Source organism: Pezoporus occidentalis, unplaced genomic scaffold (genome assembly GCF_034315485.1).
Source record: "Pezoporus occidentalis ecotype Australia unplaced genomic scaffold, CSIRO_AGI_Poc_V1 ctg99, whole genome shotgun sequence".
Lineage (NCBI taxonomy): Eukaryota > Metazoa > Chordata > Aves > Psittaciformes > Psittacidae > Pezoporus > Pezoporus occidentalis.
In genome coordinates, this window is record NW_026916358.1 from 2,441,650 (window position 1) to 2,468,072 (window position 26,423).

Sequence of the window (26,423 nt, forward strand, 5' to 3'; positions counted from 1 at the left end):
CTCTTTCTGAAAGGAATTGGCCTCTCAATGCCCACATCCCTGGTGAATGCTGACAACACCTACAGCTTCATACTTCTTTCTAGAAATCCATCCATTATGTTCTCATTTGCTTAACTGCTGAAGTGTGACTTTTTGTTGATTTTGCCTTTTTAAATTGCTTCCTTGCAGGCCTTATGGTACAGAAACCATCACAAATACAAGCAATAGCTACAGTAATCCAGTGTTTAATGCAGTCCATAAATTGGCCTTGGCAGGCAGGAGGGGGTGAAAACCTCTGCAATATGTGAGAATGAAATTAAGAGTGGATTGTGAGATAAAGCTACTGTTTCAGCATGCAGGAGGCCAAAATTGAATCAAAAGGGTTGGTATTACATATAAACTAAACAAAAAATAAGCCCTTTAATAATGTGGGTAAGGAAAGGCAGAAAATGTTTGGTTTCCTAATTCTTAATGTTTAAACCCTGTCTTGAGTTACAACACCCTTGCAGTATATTACTGAATATCAGACTACTTATTATGAAGTGGAATATTAAAAGAAGGAGATACATTTACCTGTTCTCATATGCCTAAGGGGATGGGTTCAGCACAATGGCTACAAAGGACTTCCACTTGGCCCACTGTGTGATGTCTGTTTCAGAAACATCCATCATTAAGTTGGTTGTCCCAGGGAATGCTGAGCTGAAATTCTCAGCTGAGGCTAAGTCTCAGATCAGGCTGAGAAAAGCACCCATTCAAATTTGAGTAGCTTCAGGGATTGCTAATTTGTTTACTTTTCATCTTCAAATGAAACCAGATAAGGGAAACATTATCTTCCATGTTCAGAAGAAATGTAACTGTTCTTCCTGCAAATTCTACTGCAGGATTTACTGCAGCTCTGCAGAGACAGGCATTGCCCTCTTCCCCTTCTCTTTTCACAGCTGGAACTGGTCTGGTGCTCTCTGCACTTCAGCTGCAAAACACTTGTAGAGGACAGAACACATCCATGAGCATCTGCGTGCTCTGTATAGTCTGACACCTATACGGAGCACCAGGGACTCATTTCCCTGGAGCTGCATAAAGTAGCTGAGAAGTCATGCTTATCAATATTTTACAGATACACTGAAGTAGACCAAACTATATTTTCAGTCACCTTGTTACACTGACCTGAGAACAATCATTAGACAAAATCAGACTTCCTTGCTTGATATGTGACAGATTCAGAGAAAGCAATATCAAAGAGCCACAGAATACCAGGTTGGAAGGGACCACAAGGATCATCTGGTCCAACTTTTCTAGGCAAAGCATGACCTAGACTAGATGTCCCAGCACCCTGTCCAGTGAATCTTAAAAGTGTCAGAGATTGGGGAATCCAACACTTCCCTGGGGAGATCATTCCAATGAGTGATTGTTCTCATTGCGGAAAATTTTCCTCTAGTGTCCAGTTGCAATCTCTCCAGGAGTAACTTGCAGCCATTGCTCCTCATCTTTTCCACATGACTCCTTCTAAAAATAATCTCCAATTTCTTGTAACCACCTTTTAAATACTGGAACGTGGTGATAAGGTCTCCCCTGAGCCTTCTTTTCTCAAGGCTGAACAGACCCACTTCTCTCAGCCTTTCCTCACAGCATGCTTCCCAGTCCTTTGGTCATCTTTTTGACCTTTCTCTGGACTCTCTCTAGCCTGCCCACATCTCTTTTTGTATTGAGGGTATCAAAACTGAATGCGGTATTCCAGGTGTGGCCTGGCAAATGCTAAGTGGGATAATGACTTCTTTATCTCTGCTGGTGATGCCCTTGCCGATGTCACCTTGCTTACTTTGCCAAAGCAGCACACTGTTTACTCATATTGAGCTTGCTGTCCACCAGGACCCCCAGGTCCCTTTCCACAGACCTGCTTCCCAGACACTTTACCAAGGTGACATGTCTGCTATTTTCACCTACCCAGCTACTGCCTGTACCATAAGATAACTGACTCAGGATCAAGCCTTTCATCATTGACACCTAATCCTTGTCTTCATTACTCCTCTTCTAAAAGGCACTCACCTTCCCCAGGGTATAATTTTATTGATAAAACAAAGAAGAACTGAAGCAGATATCAGCACAGGAGTTTTGGATATAAAACCACCTTGTAGAATATTGCAGAAAAAGGAGAAAAGGAGCAGGTAGGGGGGAAGTTAGGAGGGAATAAACTGAATACACTCTGTTGCAAGAGAAAGAAAACCACATCTGTTGTCATTCTACTTTCTAGTTGGCAAATTTCACATTTTGGAAAACTGTTGGCTGTAGGTCGTATTTTTTTGTTGAAAATATTATTCCCCTTTGAGATCAGATTGAGGCTATTCAACTTCAGTTAAAAAGGAGAAAAAAAAAAAAGTAAATAAATTCCAATGAAGATTTTTTCATTTTTCTCTTAGAAAAGATTAAAATTTGGCAGTAGAAATTTGTGTTGTTTCAAAATGAGTTAGCTGAAAAGGATAGACAAGCTGAACAAACAACTGTCTGAAAGCTTTAAAGGAGGAACTTTTGATACTTTGAGTGCAAGCTCAGAGATGAGACACCTTGGGTACCAATTGTTACTCACAGCGATTTAAGAGATTAGGTGAGTAGCACAGATGTCCAGACAAAAAGCTTAATTGCATGGTCAAGTTCTGACTGAAGTTACTCTAGTTTAACAAGTTACCACATACCAGCTGAGCTAGGAAAACTATTTCAGTGTTGTTTCCTGTTAGCTATTCATGAGAACAAGGCTCCTGCAGGCTGCTATTTTAGGTTAGCCTAACACACAGTATCTTCCTTTTGCTTTGGGCCGAGATTGAACATTTGGAGTTACCTGTGACTGTAGTGACTTAGAGCAGCTTAGGCCTAGTTGTGTTTGAACACTACGAGATGCTTCCATTTTCACAATTAAAAAATCTGCTGATCCACAACTCATTCTTTTCCTTCAGGTAACCAAATTCAGCGCTTGAAATTAATATATAGTGACCTTGAGCTACAACCTGAGAAGCTATTTCTGCTATGTTTTTATACTGCCCATTCACTACAATACTAGCCCCCTGCACTCCCACCTCAAACCAAAGCCTGTATATTTTGGGGTTGACACCTCTTCTTATAATGATCTAAGCTCCATTTTCTTTGAAGTCCAAAGACAGTGTTGAAGTATTGCATTTAATTTAAATTTTAATTATTTTAAATTAAATTCATTTAGATTTTAAAAGGCACAATTCATCCCTTCAGGCCACAATTTTTAGAAGGACTGGGTTTTTTTTAAATAATAAAAGTGCTACTGCAGAGAGTTTTATAAGTACTCAGATGCCCATGCTAATCCTTTGGCCAGAGTGTTCTGAATCACTGTCTGCAGGTACAATGTAGCCTCTCATCTTTCAGTTTGATTCATACTTGAAACATATAGGTAAACCAAAACACGAGAGCCAAAAATTAGTTGTAGTGAAAAAAAAAAAGTAGCAGAGATCAAACCAATTCCATCATTTGTGGAATCTGTTGAACTGAATAAATACCAGAAAGCAACTGGGAAAAGGATTTATGTCCAGTAGTGAAGAGCTAGAAGGAAATGACATACAAATCAACAACAGTTAAGATGATCAGTGGAAGTCTATTATACCTATAAGGTTAACAACTTTAAATCTGACTCAAAAGTGGAGCTTTTTTCAAACTAAATACCTACCTGAAACTAACTGTTCCTCTGCCACGCAAAAAACATGAAGGTTGCCTTGAACTGAAAAAGGATTAATAGTTGTCATGAGCTGTTCTTGGTTATCAGAGCAAAGCAAGATCACCTTCATGAGCACATTCTGTTTTCTTGAGCTGTGTGAATTAGCCTCAGCTCCTGGCTGTGGTTCAGGTTTGAATGTGTTTGTATTCCCTGAGCTTCCAGTTGTGCAAACTATTCACTCCACTTACTCCATGGTTTTGGATTTCTACAGGATCTGTCTTACAAGGACCGCCACTGGCACGAAACCTGCTTCCACTGCTTCCAGTGCAAGAATTCATTGGTGGACAAACCTTTTGCTGCAAAAGAGGAACATCTACTTTGTACTGATTGCTACTCCAACGAATACTCTTCCAAATGTAATGAGTGCAAGAAGACTATTATGCCAGGTTAGGATGCTCACTTTTTGGACTAAGAAAAGATTAGACTAAATATCAAGCCCAAATTCAGCAACATTTATAACAAACATTTATCCTTGACTCTATCTGCTAAGTCATGGTGAACTTTGTAAAATACAGTTGATGGTGCATTCCAAGTTATTTCCTTGACCAGAACACATAATTTTCATAATGGAACAAGATAGAATTGTTCTTCACATGAAGCAGGTTACTCTTGACAATTAATATTTATTTCATTTAGCATTTTTATTAATAGGATTTATGATTTTATATAGCAGTATTCATTACAAGGCTTTTGATAGCTAGACAATTAAAATTGATCTCTCTGTCCAATCCCAACTTTGTGTTCTGTCCTGAATGGCTTCCACTGCTTGAAGATCAAAAGCAGCTTGAAAATTTAACAGCTTGCTTAATTCAAAATTTAGCTTTCTATGTAATTACTCCAAGTTTAGCTTCTCCCATAAAAAATGAAAAATTGGTCAAAGCGCCTCCAAAGTCTTTCTTGAGCACAAAGATATGAAGAAACAGGAAAGAGCTATTTTCTTTTTCAACATAAAACATGAGGTTATGGTGATAGATTGCTAAAACCTCATCTGCTCATGTCAGTACAATAGCATTCTGTGATGATTTGAGGGCTTAAAGTGGAAGGAATATTGGTCCAGAAATAAAATATTAAAAAGCAAATTGAAAAATCCATGTACATGCTCCATAACAATTACTAGTTAATTCTTCCAGTAAAATTTTTCCTTGGCTGGTTCTGACATTGGTCATCTTCGACAAAAGCTAAAACCCACAACACTGTGCATCTAAGGGCTTGATGATCAAACAGGACATATAAATGAAACAACAATGATATTTAAAAGCAGATGGCTCTATCCATTCATGATTGAGTTTAGCATATCCTTCTATTATTCCATGGGCACCTGGTTTTACTGATGCAGCACTAACACCTGACATGTTTGGAAGTAGCCAGTGCTAGTTTTAAAGCTGGAACTACGTATTTGTATATATTTTTAAGATTGTTCATCAAATTCACCCTCATGATCAGTGAACTTATCTACCAAATGGATCTCTTTTGCCTATTATGCAAGCTATAGATTGATATGTAGTAATGGACTGATATACCCAGAGAATCCCTTCTTCTCTTGTAATCAGAAACAAAAGAAATCAATTTTTATGAAGCTTTGCAATCACCAACTGGTCTTGAGCTGCTTACTCAAGGTAGCCACGATGTCACCACATTCAGAGACCCATACACCCAACTTGTATTTTCTGCTTACACAGCACACCATGTTATTAGTACAGAAGCTGCACCAGAGCACTGTGTCCACCAGCTGAAGCATAATTCATTTTGAAAGAACCAGCAAGTGGCTGGATACCCTTTATGGAGATGGCTAATGCTACACTTGCCCTTTGCTTTGCTCCACTAAATGTACAATTTAGATTTAATAAAGCATTATCATGACATGCCCATTAAATACTAAAGTAATTACAAGCCTGATCTTTCTGTCCTTCTTCAAACTGAACTCCCACTGACTTCAGCAGCTAACAAACAGAGCTCCCCCTGCCTTGAGTTTCAGTGGCAACACAATCCCAAAGAGAGAACAGCTAAAATGTGAAAATTCTAGGTTATTAAAAAAAAAGCAACCCTACATCTCCTTTTTCCAGAACATTATTCCTTCAAGGACTGATTTATTTCACCTTTGTATGATATGGAAAGCTAGCGGCACAAAGAGGGCATAATTCTTTAAAAGGTGTGCATTAATAAAATGACACAGGAATATTCATGCATGTAAGCATCATGCAGAAAGATAATTAACAGCTCCCTTATGCAAGTCAGTTCTTTACAAAAAATGGAATAAATTAAAAAATCCTGCAGTATGCCTCTGGGCAGAATTTAATAGGACAAAAGTAAATTAAAAGAAGAAAAATATGCAATTAGTAAACAAAGAGAACTTAATGCTTCAGAAGGGGAAAATGGTAAAACTCTACCCTGAAGTAATGGGGATGTGGAGAGTTGGCATCAAAGGAGTTAGTGTGGTTCTTCATCATTAGCCAACATGATCAGCTTGTCAGTCTTCCAAGCACTTGATATCATGCTTGCTGCTACAGGCTTCAATAGTAATGCAGAACCGTAGCAGCATCATTTGTTTCCTTTCCCTTCTGGCCTGTATCATATATTCAGACTTAAATGGTACATAAGAAATTACAGTGTGTAAAGAAATATGTCCGTATTATAGGGTATCTCCAGTCCCCTGGAAGGGGTGAGTCCACCTGTCATACAGTGGGCTGAATCTGCAAAGCACAGTATCTGTACCCTAAAACTTCATTCTAGACAAGTTTATTCAGCTCCTAGCTACCATACCACTTTTCTGCTTTTTACAGAATCACAGAATGGTTTGAGTTGGAAGGGACCTTAAAACTCATCCAGTTCCACCCCCCTGCTACAGGCAGCGACACCTTCCACTAGACCAGGTTGCTCAAAGCCCCATCCAGCCTGGCTTTGAACACTGCCAGGGATGGGGTAGCCACAGTTTCTCTAGGCACCCTGTGCCAGTGTCTCACCTGAAAGTTTCAAGAGACAGAAAAACATTTGTGATAGGTGTTGCACAGCTGGAAACCATTGCAAATTTATAGTGGACCTCAATGAGGGCAGGAACAAGGCCCCACAGCATATATGAAATAATCCTTTGTCTCAGACAGTGACTATGCTTTATTGGGAAAGGGACGCAAGAAGGTTGCAAGGAATTAACCAGCTATCTTGCAGATGTCTGAAAAAACAAATAAAGAGAGACTTGGAATTAACAAAGTCAAACTCTAAGGAGGTATGGCCTTACCTTCACTCAACACTAACAGGAGCTTTTATTGCTGTCTTGCTAATCCTCAGAACCTTCCTGTGCATTAGAATTTATTACTAACTCAAATAATATCACAAAAAGGTGTCCTAAGCCTTCATTATTAGCAGTAAATGTTTCTCTTCTTCACAGGAGAAGAACCACTCACTCTTCAAAAACCAAAATGGTACCAAATACCATGCAAAGCTGGTAGGAACATGAAATAGGCACCTGTGTCACAGCTGCGCTGCTTCCTAACTGACAACCAGCTGCCAGGCAAACAGGAGGTACAAATTGCATCTGTCTCAGCCAGAAGTGGTTCAGTTGATGCTCTGGTCTCATTACAGGTACTCGGAAGATGGAATACAAGGGCAACAGCTGGCACGAGACCTGCTTTATCTGCTATCGCTGCCAACAGCCTATTGGGACAAAGAGTTTCATCCCTAAGGACAATCAAAACTTTTGTGTACCCTGCTATGAAAAGCAGTTTGCCATGCAGTGCGTCCAGTGCAAGAAGGTAAGGCTCTTACTTTACTTACCTAAAACCCAAGTGACTGAAGTCCATCCCATTTTACCTCCAAGCAGGTAGAATGCCTTATTTCCATGTGTTAAAACACTCAGAATCAACTGATTTTAAGAGACCATTTCAGTTCCCATTCTGCACCAGGCACAGCATTTACTACAATGAGAATTCTCTTACTCAAAGACCCTTTGTGTTGAAACCATAAGGAGAACACATTTAAAAAGAAAATAATTCTGCAGTGGAATAACTTCATTAAAGTATAACCCATCATACACTTAAACATTTCAACTGGAAGGAAAATAAGCTAGCACTGATAACATGTTAATATTCTAATGAAGTTCAAGACAGAGATAAGTGTTACACAGAGCAAATGCTGCTCCTGAAATGAACACTATAAGCTAAATATGCTCAGGAATATGACTTTCTAGGCTAAGGACCTTTTATTTGTGAGTTTTCTAAGTTCTATACACAGGCACTGATAGGAATTTTAGAATCATTTCCTAAAAAGAATCATTAATTATGGAACTAACAAATCCCAGTTTCGTATGGATATACGCATAGGCAACCAAACATGGCTATACCCACATTAAATTCCCTTTCCCATTGCCAGTGTTTCCTTCATCTTGTCCTGTGTGCTTCCAGCACACCACCTGTGCCCAACCTACCCAGACTTTCTTCCACGTACGCTACCTGCTCATTTGACCTCCCAGTCAAGCAAAGCTGGAGACTGGTCATATAACAGCTGGCCAAAAATAACTGCATCTTTGCTGCTGCAGAGGCAAAACCAAACAAGTAAAAGCAATTTTTCTTTCAGCCTTTGACCTAAAGTATACCTAATTACCTCCTATCCAGCCATTAATTTTCTGAATTGGAGTTTCATATCTTAAAACCTCTCTAGTATCCCATTTTAATCACATTTGAGAACAGCCTCAGAAATATTTGTGAAAGAGCAAAGACACAGGTGAATACAGATACTAGGTAGAGTGATCACACACAAGCCTGATTCCTAGGGAATCTCCCTTTACGGAAGAAAGGAAGAAAACTTAAACTGCCCAATTTTACAGCTTGCTGAGGAATACTCAAACGGTCAAAAAAATTCCCATTTGCCTAACATCAGGACAGCTGGTTTCGCAAATAACTTGCTCTAAGAGAAAAGTCTAGAAAAGCACAGGGTTCAGCTAAAATTTGAAATAAAAGTCTTTGCCAAGGAAAGTGATGGGTAAGTCGAAACACATGAGGTAGCTCCTTCACCATGAAGAATGTGACAGGTAAAAGAACAGAGGCGAGATGAATCCTAGCACATGCATATGAAAAGCAACATACAAAAGACTAGCTTTAAAAACAAAGAAACAAATGAGAGTGAGATTATCCAATATAGGGAGAAGAAAGTACTTTGAGTATGGGACTTCTTTATATAAATTAGGAAATTATCATAAAACACTTGCATGATTTTCTCAAAGTCAGCTCCAGCCAAAATGATGATTTTGCTGCTGCTTTCTTTCCCTCCTCCCACCCACAAAAACCTCATTGCCTTTCCTCTCTCCCAAAGCAAAGGTCAAACCTGCCACCCTCAACAAAACACTTCTTGTCTTACTTTCCATGAAACAGGCTATCACCACAGGAGGTGTCACTTACCGAGAGCAGCCGTGGCACAAAGAATGCTTCGTTTGTACTGCGTGCAAGAAGCAGTTGTCTGGACAACGCTTTACCTCCAGGGATGAGTTTGCATATTGCCTGAGCTGCTTCTGCAACCTCTATGCCAAAAAGTGTGCTGGATGCACAAACCCAATCAGTGGTAGGTCCCCCATGGCCAGTGCCTTTAAACTTTGCTTGCTTGTTTGTTTTCTCCCAGTGAACTGCTTCTAATGTTAAAAACAGTTCAGTAGTTCATTGTGAGTAACTTGGGAAACTCAAGACACTGTACAATTCACATACAATACAATGTGTGAAATTAAATACTTAAGATGCCTTTCAAATGCCTAACAAAAAGAAATAGAAGAGGTCCTTAAACTGAAGTTTCCCACTTACCACCCAATTTTCATGGAACATGGTGGACCCACAGCAACACAGCTGTTCACGCAGTGGGATACGCATGTTCTGCACATCATTCCACTTGAGTTCATGAAAGGGATCACTGATCTCAGCAACAACAGTCCCTTTGCCAGCAGAAAGTGTCCAACTGGCTTATATCTCATGCTGTATTTCTAGAGGATTTCTATCCTGACTTTTCAGGACAGCAACTGAGACATCACAAGACTTTTAGATACTGCTTTCCAGTATAAAAGTACTTAAAGGAGCAACTGCTTAGAGCTTTACTGCAAAGCACCTGGCATAAAAATATAACCTCATGTAAGAAGTAATCAGCATTTAACAGTATGATGCATACAGGCCAAGACTGCAAATCTGACTTATATGTGGACCATTTTCTCCTCACATTACTCTGCCCTTGTGCCTGTCCCTCAGCAACATGTTTCATTGCACAGCTCCTAGAAAAGTCAGTGTGTAACACCACAGGTACTGTTTTCTGTTTGTGTGAAAAGAGGCATTTCCCTCTTGAGTACTGCATTTCTATCACATGCTGTTTCTTTCAAAAAGTTGCTACTAAAGGCAAAACAAAACCAAACCCCCTCTCATCAGGTAAGAGATATGCTCAACTAAGTCTTTCCACTGACTTCCAGCTAGTCCTTCGAAAGCATCATATTAAAATTGTTTGCCCTTTCTGAGGTTAAGCAAAAGATAATTACTAAGAGACATTTATCCCTTTTTTTTTCCTGTACAGTTTCAATACCCCTCATGATAACCTCCACAGCCTCACACTCTTCAGTGCTTTTTGCAGTTTGCTATCCTGCTTCTCTCCTTGAGGCACTCTTCTCTCAAAGCTGTGGCTCAAGTCATGACACAGCCTGTGAAGACTTTATGATCTAAGCACATATTTAGAAAACACAATTAACTGAAGACACCATAAAACATTCAGAAAAAAACTATCAGACTTCTGTTCAGGGGCAGTCGCTTTCCTTTTCTGCTGTATATCACAGTGCCATACCTTGAAAATTATACCTGGTACAGAATAAGGCTAGCAAAACAGGCACAGCAACAAACAGATTAGTCACAATGGCATTTTTTCACTGCTCTATGTCTCCCCTTTGATACCTGAGTGTTGTCTGAAACAACACCACTTGATGGCTGATGTGCTATTCTTTTCTTGTAACAGAATGCTTTTGGTTTTCAAACAGGACTTGGAGGAACCAAGTACATCTCCTTTGAAGAACGGCAGTGGCATAATGACTGCTTTAACTGTAAGAAGTGCTCTCTCTCATTAGTGGGTCGAGGCTTCCTCACAGAAAGGGATGACATCCTTTGCCCTGAGTGTGGGAAGGATATTTAAAGATCAAAACAAGAGGTGAGGAGAGGGGAGGAAAGCCATGCTTGCAATATATAGTCTGAAATACACAGATGTTCAGAACTAGCTTTGCCACTCTGACTTTCGCTGTACTATTAACATTACTTAAACTTTTTCTCCAAACTCTCCGAATCTGGAGGGAAAACAACTTCAAAATCCCTAGTAGCAGTGGTGGTGTTCAAGATTGCTACAGCTAACCAAAACTAATGCAAAACCCAAGACGTAACATCATTTGGGGGTTACTGACTTAACATACTCTTTTTGGTTTTGCACTCCATATTCTGGTTACAAGCAAGTGATGTAGTTCAAGGATTACAATGGCCACATACAATACATTCATAGATGGATATTCAGGGTGAAACCCTCAGCCCACTGAAATCAATGGCAAACCCCATTCAATTTCAGTAAGGATGTGGTCTCGCCTCAGTGTTCTCAAGCTATGTGACTAGTGTGCGCTGTCAAGTGTGTAGAAAGACCGTGAATGTAGAGGGTGTTCAATGTACAAGGATGTGTGCCATGCAATGAAGAGATATAATGATAAAACAGTTGAAGTGGGAGTGCTTTGTAACAGGTACATATTTTATTGCATGACTAGCTGATCATTGTGTGAAGTACAAGTTCTGATTGACAGTGTCAGTATTACAGTTAGTCGACATTACACTGCACATTGTATTTTTCAAAATAAAATCATTTAAAACAAAATAGTGATTGTGGTTTAATTGCATTTACATATTAGATATTTACAAATGAAATGCTTTCATAGTCTGAAGGAACATTATGCAAGAGCCACACAAACACAACTTTTTTTGCACTTCGTCATTACGAACCTGTGGGGTTTAGGCAATCCTCAGATGGACCCTGCTGATACAACATAGTCTGCTACTAACTGAAATTAGTGTGAAATTATCGGCAAAACTAAACAACTGTGTGAAAATACTGAATGGAATGCAGCTGATAAAAATGTGCTAGTAGGCTCTAAACTAAAAAACAAAATACTGTTTTTCTCAGCAAGAAAGGTCAAGACAGCTCAGAAGACATTCATCTTTGCAAAAGTCAGAAGTTTAACTTCTATGCTAGGGCATGCTTTCATTTTGTTATGTATTGCAATATGTAAATACCATTTGCTCTAGCATCATTTCTGCTACATGTCTGCTGCAAAGGCAAAGTTCAGCCACAGAATGCTAGCAGGTCAATAAAATCAAGAGGAAATAATCCAAAGGAAGATTAACACTTCCCAAAACAAACCTCAAGAAATCCGGCCATGTTACACAAATGTATGATCCTGGCACACCTTCTGGATGGAATTCATTTGCATCCAGCAAAAGGAGGAAAGTAATATGTCACACTTCCAATTGGAATCTTCAGATGTGGAAAGAAGGATTAGGCATATACTTTGTGTGTAACTAGGTAGGAAAAGTTTGCTCCTAGTTCCTGTCACCACTCTTGAATTTGCCTCTTTTTGTACCAAGTGTAGTGCGCTCACAGGTCATTCCTCTCTCATTAATTCAACAAATACATGCGTCAGGTAAGATTTGGTTAGGAAACCATTTGAAGAACTTTGCTGGCTGACATTTTTGAAGTGCACACTGTGTAAATCAGATCTCATTGAATTACTAAATTCTGTTGTTTGATTACTTTATTCTATGATGAAGGCTGTGGTAAAGAATGGCCATGAAAATCCCTCTTACAGAGGAGGGCAAGCAGCTCAGTTTCTCCTCTGGAAGCTGGCAATCCCCCAACACACTGCAGCTCTGATACTTTACTGAGAAAAGAAAGATTACTAAGGGGATAGTGGAAGGGAGCAAAAGCAGTATGGCTTGTATCTTGCCCTCCAATAACTACAATAGATGGCAAAATGGTCCCAGCTTTGAGGAAAGTGAGGTGAAACACGACAAGCCTGAAAAGCAAACTAGCCTGAAAACAAGACATCATGCTATTATTCCAGTACAGTTCTGCATACTCCTTAACACGCAACAACACACATGATCGTACAACTGGAACTACAACAAAATATAGACTAAACTCTAAACTACTGCCAAGAAGCCACACAGAAAACAGAACTCCTACCAGGCTACTACACTAGTGCAAGGACCAGCACTTCACACAACACTAACTGCTGCTAAACTCCAGAGCTGCTACAGTCTTTTACCCTGTAAGCTCTTTCTTAATTTCTAATCACTTCAAAGTCCACTGAAATGTGTGTAAAATGAACAACCTTAATTACATCACAAAAACAAGTCTTTTACCCTGTAAGCTCTTTCTTAAGTTCTAATCACTTCAAAGTCTACTGAAATGTGTGTAAAATGAACAACTTTAATTACATCACAAAAACAAGTCAGCACTACTTTGTTTGCTTTTAACTGAATTTATTTAAATAGGATAAGGTTACTTAAAAGACAACTCTTTACATACAAAATGTACATTACGTTAAAGTTTGCTATACTCAAGTACAAAACCTGGACAAGAGTTTAGTAAAAGGAAAACAGCACACTATTTCAAAACACACATTCTTACCATTTTACAGCATTCGAGAAGTGCCTTTTATGTTGTAACAGTGAATGGAGAACTTCTGTCAGTAATGAATTAAGCTACAGGTTTTGGTTTCAACATTAACCAATATTACAAATGTAAACATCTTTCAGATCACTACTGAGAGCTTCTCTTAGTGGGTTAACTAAGCAGATTCAGAAGTTGATTCTTTTTCTGTTTTACTAAGTCCAGGAGTGTTGCTGTTATTATTTACCATACATATCTAAAATGGATCTAAATTGGCTTCACCCTGTGCCACTGAGTTTTAGTAATAATATTTCTATGAACTTAACGGGATTTCTGCCTTATAAGGCACTACCAACAATGCAGATGAAACACCAAGTTTCACAGAAAACCAACACCCATCTTAAATGATCAAAAGAAGGGAAAAGAGGTTACCAATTTTTATTTATTTATTTTTTAAGAATGCACCTACATACGCTAACACTCTCAAAGTATTACTTTGTCTTCCTACTCCTGTCCCTTTCCAATTAAGTTGAGAAAGCACTGGCCTGCATTCCACATGTTTTCCCCACATTTTATAAGCATGACTGTAATCAGGAGAACAGCAAATTTGCTACATCGACACATTTTTGCACTTAAGCATGTATAAAATATGCCTGTGTATTCAAGAGAAAATGGCACTAATCCATTCACTACTTCCTCTCAAAGATCCATATCAAACAGCCTAGTAGCATACTCCCATCCGTGTATGTCTTATTTCATATGTCAATAAGAGAAACTTCAATTTGAAGTAATGCTGTTAAAATAGTTCATCTCTTATTACCAATCTAACTTGCACTGTAAATTCTACACTCCTGTCCAACATAAAGGAAAACATTTTGTCTCCGATTATCTTACCAGCAGAATGGTCAGTTTTCTCATCTAAATGAGTTATCTTTTTACTGTCAAGAAGGCTCTTGGGATGATTCTGAATTTCAATAGCTATTTTAACTATTTGACCATAAGTGGAACAAAACTGAATCTTACTGAAACAAAAATAATGTATTTCTAGGTGTGAATTGGAATGACATGCCAGAGATGAACTATAACAATCTTCAAAACCAAAAAAAAAAAAAAAAGGGGGGGGGGGCTGGTAGTAGAACATTGTAATATTACCACCTTTTAAAGAAATACTGAGCTACTTGCTGTACATAAGTAGACACTTTTAAGGTGACTGGTGATAATGACCCCAGCGTTACAACAGGGAACTTTTAAAGTCATTAAAACTTCACAGCAATCTGAATCCCTGTAAGGTTTAAAAAGAATTGTACTTCAACTGTTTAAATACAACTTATCTGTTTGAAAATATGGAAGTAATACTTATATTTCAAGCACCATTAGCTACTTCATGGCCATGTAACATGCTGGATTTTCTTCTTTGCTTCCGTAGGCTTTAGGTCACTCTGGAATATAAGAAAATATATAAGTATTCTTAGATATACTGTGCAAGTAGAAGTTAGAAATTAACCTGCTGTATTCAAATTTTACACTGACTACGGCTGGAGGCATCTCTATGCTACAACAACAGCTTTCTACTGCCATCTTGTGGAGAACGCTAAATATCACACAACTTCTTTAAAGAAAAATAAAGCACATCAATTCAATTATCTGCAAATCACATACATCATTTGTTTTTTCTTAATCCCACAATTAGTTATCCAAAAGTATCTTTCAATTATGCATCTTAAAGACAGTCACATATTGGAGTTTCTAAACATACTTCTATGTTTACATCAGATTGCCTTCTTAAAATACTTGTTGAAATGGGATGGTCTAAGAAAAAAAAAACAACACATACACAACTAGGAAACCCAATTTACTTCTGCCAAATAGTAAAAACGTTAGAAAAAGGGGAAGTTGCTTTTCCTTTGTAATAATCAGTATAAAAAGTGAAATAATTGCCAAAGTCTCAGATCAACTCATCTTTCAAGACCCACCCCAAGAAACCAGAAAAAAAAAAAAATAAAGCAAGCAAGCCCAAAGTAAAACAATGGGAGACTGAAGTGGTGAAATAATTAGCTTTCACCATATAACATAAGAAAAAAAATCCTGAGAAATTACAGCTTTAACAGTTCACACAAGCAGAGTAAAGAGAGGTATATGAGTTCTCAAGAACATTCTACTCCTCTACTCTGCTCTTGTGAGACCTCACCTGGAGTACTGTGTGCAGTTCTGGTGTCAACATAAAAAGGACATGAAGCTGTTGCAGCAAGTCCAGAGGAGGGCCATGAGGATGATCAGGGGACTGGAGCACCTCCCATATGAAGACAAGCTAAGAAAGCTGGGGCTGTTCAGCTGGAAAAGAGAAGGCTAGGTGGAGACCTCATAGCAGCCTTCCAGTATCTGAAGGGGGCCTATAAGGATGCTGGAGAGGGACTCTTCATCAGGGACTGTAGTGATAAGACAAAAGGTAATGGGTTCAAACTTAAACAGGAGAAGTTTAGGTTAGATATAAGGAAGAAGTTCTTTACTGTGAAGGTGGTGAGGCACTGGAACGGGTTGCCCAAAAAAGCAGTGAATGTCACATCCCTGGCAGTGTTCAAGGCTAGGCTGCATAGAGCCTTGGGTGACATGGTCTAGACATGGCAAGGGGGCTGGAACTAGATGATCTTAAGGTCCCTTCCAATCCTAACATCTATGATTCTGCAGAGGAGTGGTTTGGGGAACACAATCAAGAGATCTCTCTTCTCTGTAAGAGTTTCAATGTTTATTTACAGCAATGTTGTAGACTGCAACCACTGAAAGGTTTAAGGGAATTAGACCTTAAGGAGAGACAGTTCTGTGCTAGTCAGTACAAGAACTTCAGTTTATCTTGACAGTCAAAGAACAGTCACTTGCTTGAAAAGGCAATTGTCCTTACGGTCATATTAAAAAATATATCAGGCTTTACACTTTTCAGCCAAGTACATTGACTCTTCCTGGCTCCATGACTTATTACTCAGTATTATGTTAATTTCAGACAGTAAAGTAATATCCATACAATACACTTGCCTAACTTCAAACATATCTAACCAACACTAACCAAAGAACTTACCGGTATTAACCTGAACAACAAAAACTGTGGATAAGGTAGAAAGTAAAGTGTCAGAGATCATAGCTTTTAAGTGTCAGATGTATAATCACTTAAAAGTGCTCATCACTGTGTCTACAAAACATTTAAATGCAATGTAAAGCAGCTGGGAGGTGCATACTAAAGAAGTTTCAAAAGCTCTATGGGCTCAGAGTCCTAAGTATTAAAATAAGCTAGTGATACTGGTAAGTAGGAAACACACCTCTTCAGCATAAATCTGCCACAGGGCCGCAGCCATGATCCTTGTAAAAGTTCTTCAGAACAGCCATATGTTTAGGTGCTCATGTTTAACAGAAGTCTGAGGGAAACTACCAATCCACACAGCAAGGATATTACCTGCATTCTTTCATGAAAGCTTTTTTTTAAGAGAGAGAAATTAATAGAAAGCATTTCATGACCCAATACTGAGAAAACAGAAGTCTGATGACCTGAGAAAATTTTAATCAATGTAATTCACACTGCGTATCTAAAGCTCCCCCTGCAGCTCAACTGAGAACAGACAGAAATACCTCCTCCTTTGAAGCCCAGACTTACTCCAGACAGTCCCATACTCCAGTGGAAATGTGAAAGTGCCTTCATTTGCATCACGAAGAAACAGAAGACAAATGCAAGGCTTATCCCTACCTCACGGCATGTTTTAAAGAGGACATAGCCCATTGCTCCTTGCTCACTGACAAGCTCTTAAAAGACTAATTACACCTTTGTCAGAAACAACCACTGTTCTATCTTTCGCTGCAGCTGACAGCTAGAAAACGATTACCTACACTTTCAAAGATATGCCTTGCTGAATTCATATATCTGGCCTTAGCTCTTCTCTCATCACTTCAACTCACTGGCCTCCTTCTGCACCCAGCTGTAGTGTAGTTCTCTATAGGAAATTTGTTTGCAGCTGAATCTAACTTGCAGAAAGAAAGGTAACTATTTACCTTCATGGTTAACAGCTCACTCATCAGCCTTCTACTTGAGAACAGCACTAGTCTGCTCAAGACCTCAGCTTGTCTTTCTCATCATCTTACAGAAGCCCAGATACCTGATTAAGACCACCATGGCTCAAAATGAGAACTCAACATTTAGCCTCTCACTTCAGTTAGTACAGCTTGTTGTTACAGCTTCTCATTTAGACCCACAGTCCAGGCAGCTCTCCAGATATTCATATCCAGTTCCTTTCTCTAGCTTGCCAATTCCTATGTGAGATTTAAAACAGATGGCATTCTTCCTCTAAGGATATATTCTACAGCTCTCAGCATCCCACTTCAGATCCTATAACATCTCTTCCTTCACTCTGACAAATGAAAGCTTGTCCTACTCAACCATTCAAGTGTGATTGTTGCAAATGTTATCATTCCATTTTTTTCTTCCCTACTACAAAAAACAGACCACTTGTCCTCCCTCTAAGGCTCTTCATGTTGTTCTGTAATATCTGTTCTCTCTCTCAGACCTGCCAGTAGGATTATTTTGTGTTTTATTTGACTGCTACCAGCACCACCTTAAGTATTACCTACCAACTCGTTTTAAAGTTACATACATATATGTTTTCTACAAAACTGCTCCTCTCACACAGACGTTTCCTATGTACAAGTACAAAATACTTAATTTCTTTCCTTTTAATCTTTCCCAGACCAGCCACTCTTTTGCCCGTCTCTAAACAAAACTCTGCTATTACTCCAAAATAAAATAATCCTGAAGACTCTTACAAGGGTCTACATTTGGCTCCTGCAAGTTGCTATTGAATAAAAAGCTGCAAAGCAATGTACATACCGGCAAATCAGATTCTTCTTTTGGAACAGCTCTCTTTAACTTCACAACAGTAGTTCCTGCTACTGGAGACAAGGGGTACACCTTCAGACTAGCCAACATACTGCTGTTAGTCTTTGAAATATTGTTCTGCTTAGTCTCATTATTCCTCATTCCCAGCTTAGCGTCCTCTGATAAACTGGAGGCTGAAATGTACGTTGCGGCATTCGGAGGAACAGATAATCTTCTAACAGTGTTGGTGGTGCTTCCAGCTGGAGGAGGTTTTAGGCGATCAGCAGCTCCATTTTCTGTCTTTTTCACTTTTATGCTCGTACTTGTTGAACTGCCGTCAAATACAATTAATGGCCGTTTCCTTAAACCTTCTGCCATTGTAACACTGAAAATGCAAATTGTAAAGTTCTCAGAAACACAAGCTACATGATCCAAAAACAGTATACTCAAGACACAGCTAGTGAAATATGAATTTAATCTTGCCTAAAGTAAAAATATCCCAAAATGCTAACCTTAAACTCTTAGCTACTTTAAACTTAGGCAACGGAAATTGCTTTCAAAATATAAAGGGGGAAGGGAGGGAAGCAGCGGATTGTGTGAGGAAGTGTTCCTTAGCAAAGAGGGCTCTGTAGGAACTTTCTAGGGAGGCAATTATAGTTGTATGACCAAAGACTATGCTTATCCAACTGTAGCTATTTGAGAATAACTAAAGAGACAATAGCTGTTAAGTATTTTAAAAGGTATTTGAGAAAGTATAGGCCACCTTACCTACAAGAACGGCTCACAGAGCAAGAGAAAATTCAGCTCTTATTCAAATTTGCTTCTACATTACTATCTGTTCACAACATTATATGTCACATAATCCTCCTCTTTTTCTATTCATCCACTTCTGGGAACTGATAGAGACAAAGACAGACCTTCAATTCATTTGGAATTTGTTTGTCGAAAGATCAGACACAACTTTTTGGCTTATATTTACAGTAAATGCAGTTTCAAAAGGCTGCTGGGGAAATGTGCCCTTGTCAGGACCAGGAGTGTTCAGCCAGGCAAGCTGCGTTGATTAAGTATTACCGAAACAGCCCTATTTAACAGATACGATGCATATTTTCACTTGAAAAGTCTAAAAAGTGACACACACTTCAAAAGTAAAACATGATACATTTTGCTCATTTGGGTTTGTCTAAGAATTTACTCAACACTCCTGACAAGGACACCATTTCCCCAGCAGCCTTTTGGAACTAGCTTTTCATGTGAAAGAAGAGATTTAATGCATTTTTTCAGTTATCCTCCTTAACAAAAGTCTAATAAAAGTCTGCTTTTCCTATGGAGGTTTTTTGTGATTTTGTTTCTGTTTGTTGGTGATGGTGCATTTTTTTGTTTGGTTTTTAATTCAGCATGGTGAAGACTGGCAAGCCAGGAACTAACTGCAGTTCTGGGAGGATCATTATCTATTCCGAACTGAATTTTAGAATTGTAGCACTTGTATAAATGACCACATGCTACAATACAGATAATATTCCCAGAGAAATACTTCGGGAAAGTTCCAAAAGAACTCTGGACGCTGTACCATCAAAAACTGTCACATCTCATTTTTAGCTACATGGTTCACAGAACATAGAACCTTGGTTGTGACATTCCCTTTCTCTATATAAAGTACAGGCAGCTTAAAAGCTTCAGAGCAGGACTCATGTTAGCCAGCACTTGTCTGAGAGAGGACACTGCTGCTGGCCAACAGCTGAAAAGAACATTCTGGGATCCTATTTCCTGTGGCAGGACACTCCCTGTGAAACCTAGATTTCAACACACATCTTCTACATCCAAGAGAAATGTTGTAGCCACACTTTGAGCTGGCCTGGACATAGAACACACTCTGAGATTCAGACCATCCTCTTTCTTCCAGCAGAGAAGATGATATTACAGATTTTCCAAATTAACTGTCCCTGAACATGAATACTCTGTGAAATGTTTGAAGTTGGAGAGACTGCATTTGGTTTTATTTGGTATGATTGTCTGCAAGCTCTAATATTCAGTAATAAGATGTATAAACCACCATCTGTGACCTCAGATAGTATTATTGAGGTATATAACTGAAGCTCAGCTGATATACAGCAAATCTTTTAGGATGTGCCATCAATTACCAGCAGTAAAATTAAACAATATGCAACACTGACTTTCAATTTTCAATCTGTTTTTACCTCTTATCTGCGACTCCTAGAAGCATGCAAACACACACTGAACTGTGCTGATCAAGCCACCATGCCTCATATTAATTTCAGTGCATGTTATAAAGCTGTGGTTTCCACAGAGGAACTCATCAGAAAGCTTCCACTGTTCATGCAATCAGTTTACCTTACTTCTAAATTGAATTAACAGCACGCTTAGCTCCTACCTCTGAATTGTACATAACTTAGAGCATCAGAATACCTAGGAATTTTATTTTCCTTTTAAAAACATGAATGTCAAGTTCTACTTCCTCCTCTGCACAAACGGCAGTTCTGCTTAAATAGTACACATAACTGTGAGGAAAACTAATACTTTAATATCCAAAAAGATGATTGAACTTAATTCTTTGTCAATATACTAAAACTGAAGTTTTCTTAGTGCAACTTTTACTTGCTGAAAGTCTATTTCTCCCATTTCTCTCAAGTTAGTAGTATTAGCAATAAAATCTTAACTTTTCTAGACAGTATTTTGCCAACATGTTAAGTATAAAAGATACAACCATAGCAGGAATATTGACTGCTGGAAAATCTCAAAACTACCTAACAACAGAGCAAAAGACTAAGCCTAGTATGCTAGATATTAAGTGCTAAGAGCAAGTGGTACAGAAAAGCAGACTGGTAGATTAAACATACCTCCTTTTACTTACTACTTTCCCAGAAAATGCTGCATAGGTAACCATTAGTGAATTTTACTGCACTAAAATAAGAGCCCCTAAACTTATTTTACATATAAACGCTGGATGAAGCCATTCTCTCACCTGAACATTAACATTGCTTCATCCTCTCAAAAGCATCCAGCCTACTATCTTCCTTTTGTGATAAAAAAATTTCTTTTGCACCTATTTCGGCACACCAACAGCTCTTTTCATTATTCAAACACTAACCTTGTGCTTTTATCCTCAAGGTGCAAGTTGTAAACAAACTGAGGTACTATAAACATTCATGCACGTGAAAAAGAAAAAAAAACCAAAACAAAACAGCATAACAAGACAACTCAGTGCACTAGTCACTGCTAACATTAAAAAAAAAAAACAAAAAACCAACAACAACAACAAGCAAATCAACCACTTGACAGAATTTGCTTAGCTCTTCACAGTTAGAAACCTCAGTAAAGCTAAGACACACCCATGAAATCAACAAGCTGTAATACTGCAAAACTACGAGAATTTCTATCCACCTTTACTTCGGATGTACTACTGAAGCTAAACCAGAACTCCACCCATGTGCATCACACATCAAAGTCCTGGGCTGGGGGAAGACTGGGAAGAGACGTTTTAGTAAAATAAACTTCTAAGGAAGATTTTGCTTTCTGATTAAATACAAACACAAAGATTTAAAAAATAAAGCAGAATGTTCTTCAGAAGGCAGATGTTAGTTTTGAATTGGACACAAAACTGCTGCAGCATACAGCCCAGACTCTAGACCATCCCTGTCCAAGGAAAAAGCATAATTAAACATGATTTTGGCCCTTTACTTAAGCACTGTAAAAATATTATTATTTAACAATTATATAGTGAAACAACAAAATAACTTCTTTTTTTCTTCATTATAAAATACCTTGAAATGTACCAATAACCCTGTATCAATACAAGCTGGGGGATGAAGGGATTTGAGAGCAGGGCTGTGGAGAAGGACCTGGGGCTGATGGGTGATGAAAAGCCCAACATGACCCAGCAATGTCCGCTCCCTGCCCAGAAACCAACCACATGCTGGGCTGCATCAAAAGGAGTGTAACCAGCAGGTCAAGGGAGGAGATTCTATCCCTCAATTCCATTCTTTTGAGATTCCCCCTGGAGTTGTGTGTCCAGCTCTGGGGCCCCCAACACAAGAGGAACGTGGACCTATTGGAGTGAGTCCAGAAGGAGGGTTGATCAGGGTCTTGGAGCACCTCTGCTATGAAGACAGGCTGAGAGAGCTGGGCTTGTTCAGCCTCAAGAAGTGCAGGCTCTGGGAAGACCTCACAGCTTTTTCAGTACTTAAAGGGGGCTTATAAGAAACATGGGGACAGACTTTTTAGTGGGGCCTGCTGCAACAGGACAAAGGGTAAAGATTTTAAATGAAAACGTAGATTCAAACTGGATATAAGGAAGAAATGTTTTACAATGAGGGTGCTGAAACACTGGAACAGGTTGCCCAGAGAGGTGGTAGATGCCCCATACCTGGAAGTGTTTACAGTCAGGCTAGACAGGGCTCTGAGCAACCTGATCTAGTTGAAGATGTCCCTGTTCATGGCAGAGGGGTTGGACTAGATGAACTTTAAAGGTCCCTTCCAACCCAAACTAGTCTATGATTATATGAAAAGCACTATAATCCAGCTACCATTAATAACATTTAGATGACAAAAAGGATCACCTTCCCTTTTTTCCTGTTAGGGTAGTAGTAGAATCTAACAGTTCTGACCCAGAAGACCTGAGACAGCAATCTCTACAAACTGTAACAACGTCCAAAAGCTGTACAAGTTTCATTAATCAGGCAAACAAAGATTAGACCAATTGCGTTGCCCTAAATTCTGCAAGTGTAGCCCAATAAAAGCTAAATTACCTTTTATTCTCACTTTTAAACTCATTTTGCTGTCTTTTCTTCTCCATCATTTTTCCCCATCTACTTTTTGGCAAGTCACGCTGAGGCAGAGGAATGGCATGTTGAATATAGAGATCAGTGAGACCATCTTTATCCATCTTTACATCATTTTCAACTAGTATATTTTTCTGTGGGGAACAACAACAACAACAAAGTTGTCATTATTATGACAAATTCAAAGCACAAACATCTTAGTGGCATCATTTCTGTTTTGAAAAGCCACTTTAGTGTACCAGGTACAAATGCCAGGGTTTCAGAAGTGACAGGACTACAGAGGTGACCAGTGTGGAGAGGCCATGAAAAGCCCTGTGCCAATAACAGCCTGATCTGCTGCCTTCCTTCCTACTGTCAGCTTCGTTTTCCATGTGGATTACACTCGGTCCTTCCTTCATTGAGTCAATGGGAAATGAAAGATATTTGGGTCAGTACATAGTGGTTTCTTTTTCCACCACCTGCAAGCACATCTCTTCACATATTTCCCCACGTGCCTCTCCCTGCATGTCCTTTTGTGTCTCCTGCCTCTGGTAGCTGCAGCTCTTTTTTAAGTGCATTTGAGCACAGCTGCCATGACCAACTTGTCTTGAAATTTTAATGTGTGATGGGCTGTTTCTCTCAGTGTCAGAGACAGCTAGATCCACCTACAATCAGTACTGGGCAGTACACTGCCTTTGCCCACACAAGTGAACTCTCCAGCCCCTTCCTAACCAAAACCCTGCAGTATTTCCAATAAAAATAGGAGGGGGAAAAAATAAAAAGGGGGGGGGGGGGAGTTACGTTGGACATCCTGTTGATGACTGATGTTTTCACACACTCTTTAGCACACTTCCCTGAATCCAATTTCCCTAAATCCAACTACAGTACTGCTCTTCAGTCTTCTAAAAACCAAACTAGTAAAACATACTGCATTTCAAAAAACGCATTAAAAGTGTAGAGATGCTTCCTCCCCTAGATCCCAAAGAAGGGGGATTTCTAGCAACTGTCAGGCACAACAGAGAACCAATTTTCTTTCTAACCATGTATAGGGTTGTGAAAACAAAATTTCTTGCTACCTCCTTTCAAATTTATTAAAAGAGGAAAAATCCCAGTAAATTTCTACAAACTAGAGGTCACTGAAAGCAGGTGATGTCTGCCACTATTGGTTTTGACACCACTTTGTGACTTCTGATGTCAACCTAAAACCTGTACATTTTTGTGTATATAAATTACATGACAAAAATTCAGCGAGCTCGTGCAAAAAATTAAGACTTTGATTGCTACTGTTTCATGCACCTAAACTTTTCAGGCAAGGACCTAACAACTACTCCAAATCACATCAACTGAAGCTTCATATGGTTCAAAACTCTTTATAACTCACTTCCAAACTCAGTTTTTTTTTCAGTTATGCATACTTAAGCAGTAGCTTGACTGACTTTGTAAGACACATTTCCTTAATTCACTGGGTATGAACGTGGCAATTATAACAACGATCACCCTTCCACAGAAAATTTTACTGTATGCAAACACTGTCTCACATTCAGAGATTAGAGAAAGTTGTTCTTTATCAGCTGCAATGTTCAAACACAGCCCCGGAGACACCTCACACCACGGGCCTCCCCTAATCGAGTACCCAGACTACACAACCAACTTGTGTAATACCAACTTAGATTTTGCTTGTTTATTCCCTGAACTCTTCTTGCGCGCCTATTTGTGAAGGAAAGAGGAGAAACACACAGAGCAGGTGTGACGCGGCGGAACGGGGGTCAGGACAACAAGCATGACCGCAAGGCAGCGAGGCCTCCCCTCCCCGCCTCAGGACCCGCTGCTAAGGGCCTGACTTCCTCCCCGACGGCGCCCTGGCGCACCTGCTCCAGCGTGAGCAGCAGGAACTCCTCCGAGAGCAGCTCCGGGTGCAGCAGCAGCTCCGACTCCGGACGCCCCGACTCCCGCTCCACCTTTCCGTCAATGCCATCGCGGCCTCCACCTCCGACCCTGCCCCTTCCCCGCGCAGCCATCTTCTTCCCCCGCGACCCCTTTCCGGCTTCCCACAATGCCGCGCGGGGCGGGGGCTGGCGCAGGAAGTGGCGCGGCGGGGTTACGTCAGGATTGGCCGCTGGGTTAAACGTGTCCGTGACAGCGGCAGCGGTGTGATACATTGCTTGCTATGCTGTGTACCTGTCGTTGGTAGCCATGGTTACACAGCTCGGGCCTGGGATGAAGTGACCTTCTCGAAACAACAAGGATCTCATTGGCACAACTACATCCTGGTCGTGTTTGAAGGATCAAAGGAGAACATTCAGGACTGGTAGTACTAAAGGATGAGTTACTTGACAGCTTGGCAAAGTGACCATTCGGTTACCTGACTTGGCAATGAAACCAACTTTTAAGATGTCCTGAAGTGAACTGCTTTCATTATTATACTAAAAATCACACCCCCAGGTCAGAAAGACCCTAGCCCAGGTGAAGGCCTCTCATGTGAGCATGAAGAGTGACTAGAATGAGTGACACAGCAAATGTTACATACAGATTACAACCAACACTGGGAGTGTACCATCTTGTAACTGTTGTGTATAAACGTAACAAGAAAGCCAGCATTGGTGCATTTGATCTGTGGAACAGTCCACCCAGCACCCAGGCGTGAATAAACACAGTATCTCTCCTGAGGCTGTGGAGCTGGTTTACTGCATGCCAGGCACAAACCTGCTTTCAAATACACTTTTTGGACAACAGCAACTAATAACACTTCCTGAGCTGCAATGACTAAAGCTGCTTTGCAGTTCCAAAGTAAAGTAGCTGCCGGCACGTTTGAGTTGGCAACCTGCCTACGTACTGAAAGCGGAAGGGGGAATTAACAAACGATTACATTAGTAAATTAACCACGCTGTCGTTACAATATGAAATTGCAACGTAACTCAAAGTACTTGATGCACTTCACAGCAGTAAGGAGGATGAGCAATTCTGAGTAACGTAACAAAAACATACACACAGAACACATTGCATACATATGACCCTATGTGTAACATCATTGCTATACACAGCACTTCCGAGAATATGAATACAAGTTCTGAATACCTAAAACTCATTTAAGCGTACAAACAGTGTAATAACACGTTATGTCACGTGGTGCCCCTCAGGCTGCGCTCTGGTAGTGTGTACCGCCCGCCTCCTTGCACTCTCCCCCTCCCAAACCACTCACAACCACTGTTACATTCTCATTTCTCTTGGAAGAGCTGCTTTTCCGCCTGTGTCAGGAAGGACCTGCCCTGTGGCCACAACCCGTAGCGCTCCTACAGCGATGGGAAACAACAAACAGCCACCCCTGGCCGTCCCCAGTCCGAACGTTGTGCGCACCACAGGGGCTCCTTCCAGCCGTCCTTTCACGGTGCGGATGCGCCACCCGACTGCAGGGGTTCCCCGTCCAGGGGCGCAGGGCGGG

General features: G+C 39.9%; 2 protein-coding genes across 4 annotated transcripts in view; one reads left to right on the forward strand and one right to left on the reverse strand.

The window, feature by feature from the left end:
• The window catches only part of FHL2 (four and a half LIM domains 2), a 40,973-nt gene extending 29,410 nt beyond the window's left edge, over positions 1-11,563 (forward strand). For both annotated transcript variants that reach the window (XM_062606972.1, XM_062606973.1), the window contains exons 3-6: positions 3,921-4,095; positions 7,286-7,455; positions 9,070-9,256; positions 10,695-11,563. In XM_062606972.1, the coding sequence (XP_062462956.1) occupies positions 3,921-4,095; positions 7,286-7,455; positions 9,070-9,256; positions 10,695-10,846 (684 nt within the window). In that variant the 3' untranslated portion in view covers positions 10,847-11,563. The remainder of the gene's footprint in view (positions 1-3,920; positions 4,096-7,285; positions 7,456-9,069; positions 9,257-10,694) is intronic.
• Positions 11,564-13,206: 1,643 nt separating this feature from the next.
• CUNH2orf49 (chromosome unknown C2orf49 homolog) lies at positions 13,207-26,357 on the reverse strand. 2 transcript variants are annotated; one of them, XR_009962441.1, is made up of 5 exons: positions 24,853-26,357; positions 22,973-23,139; positions 18,222-18,594; positions 17,390-17,647; positions 13,207-14,796 (listed from the first exon to the last, which is right to left on the reverse strand). XR_009962441.1 is itself a non-coding variant. In XM_062606971.1 (4 exons), the coding sequence occupies exons 1-4, from the start codon at positions 25,141-25,143 to the stop codon at positions 14,740-14,742; spliced, it is 888 nt and encodes a 295-aa protein (XP_062462955.1). In that variant the 5' UTR covers positions 25,144-26,085; the 3' UTR covers positions 13,207-14,739. The 2 variants fall into 2 exon arrangements, 1 of the variants encoding a protein (XP_062462955.1); XM_062606971.1 differs by lacking the exon at positions 17,390-17,647 and having other exon boundaries at positions 24,853-26,085.
• Positions 26,358-26,423: the final 66 nt, after the last annotated feature.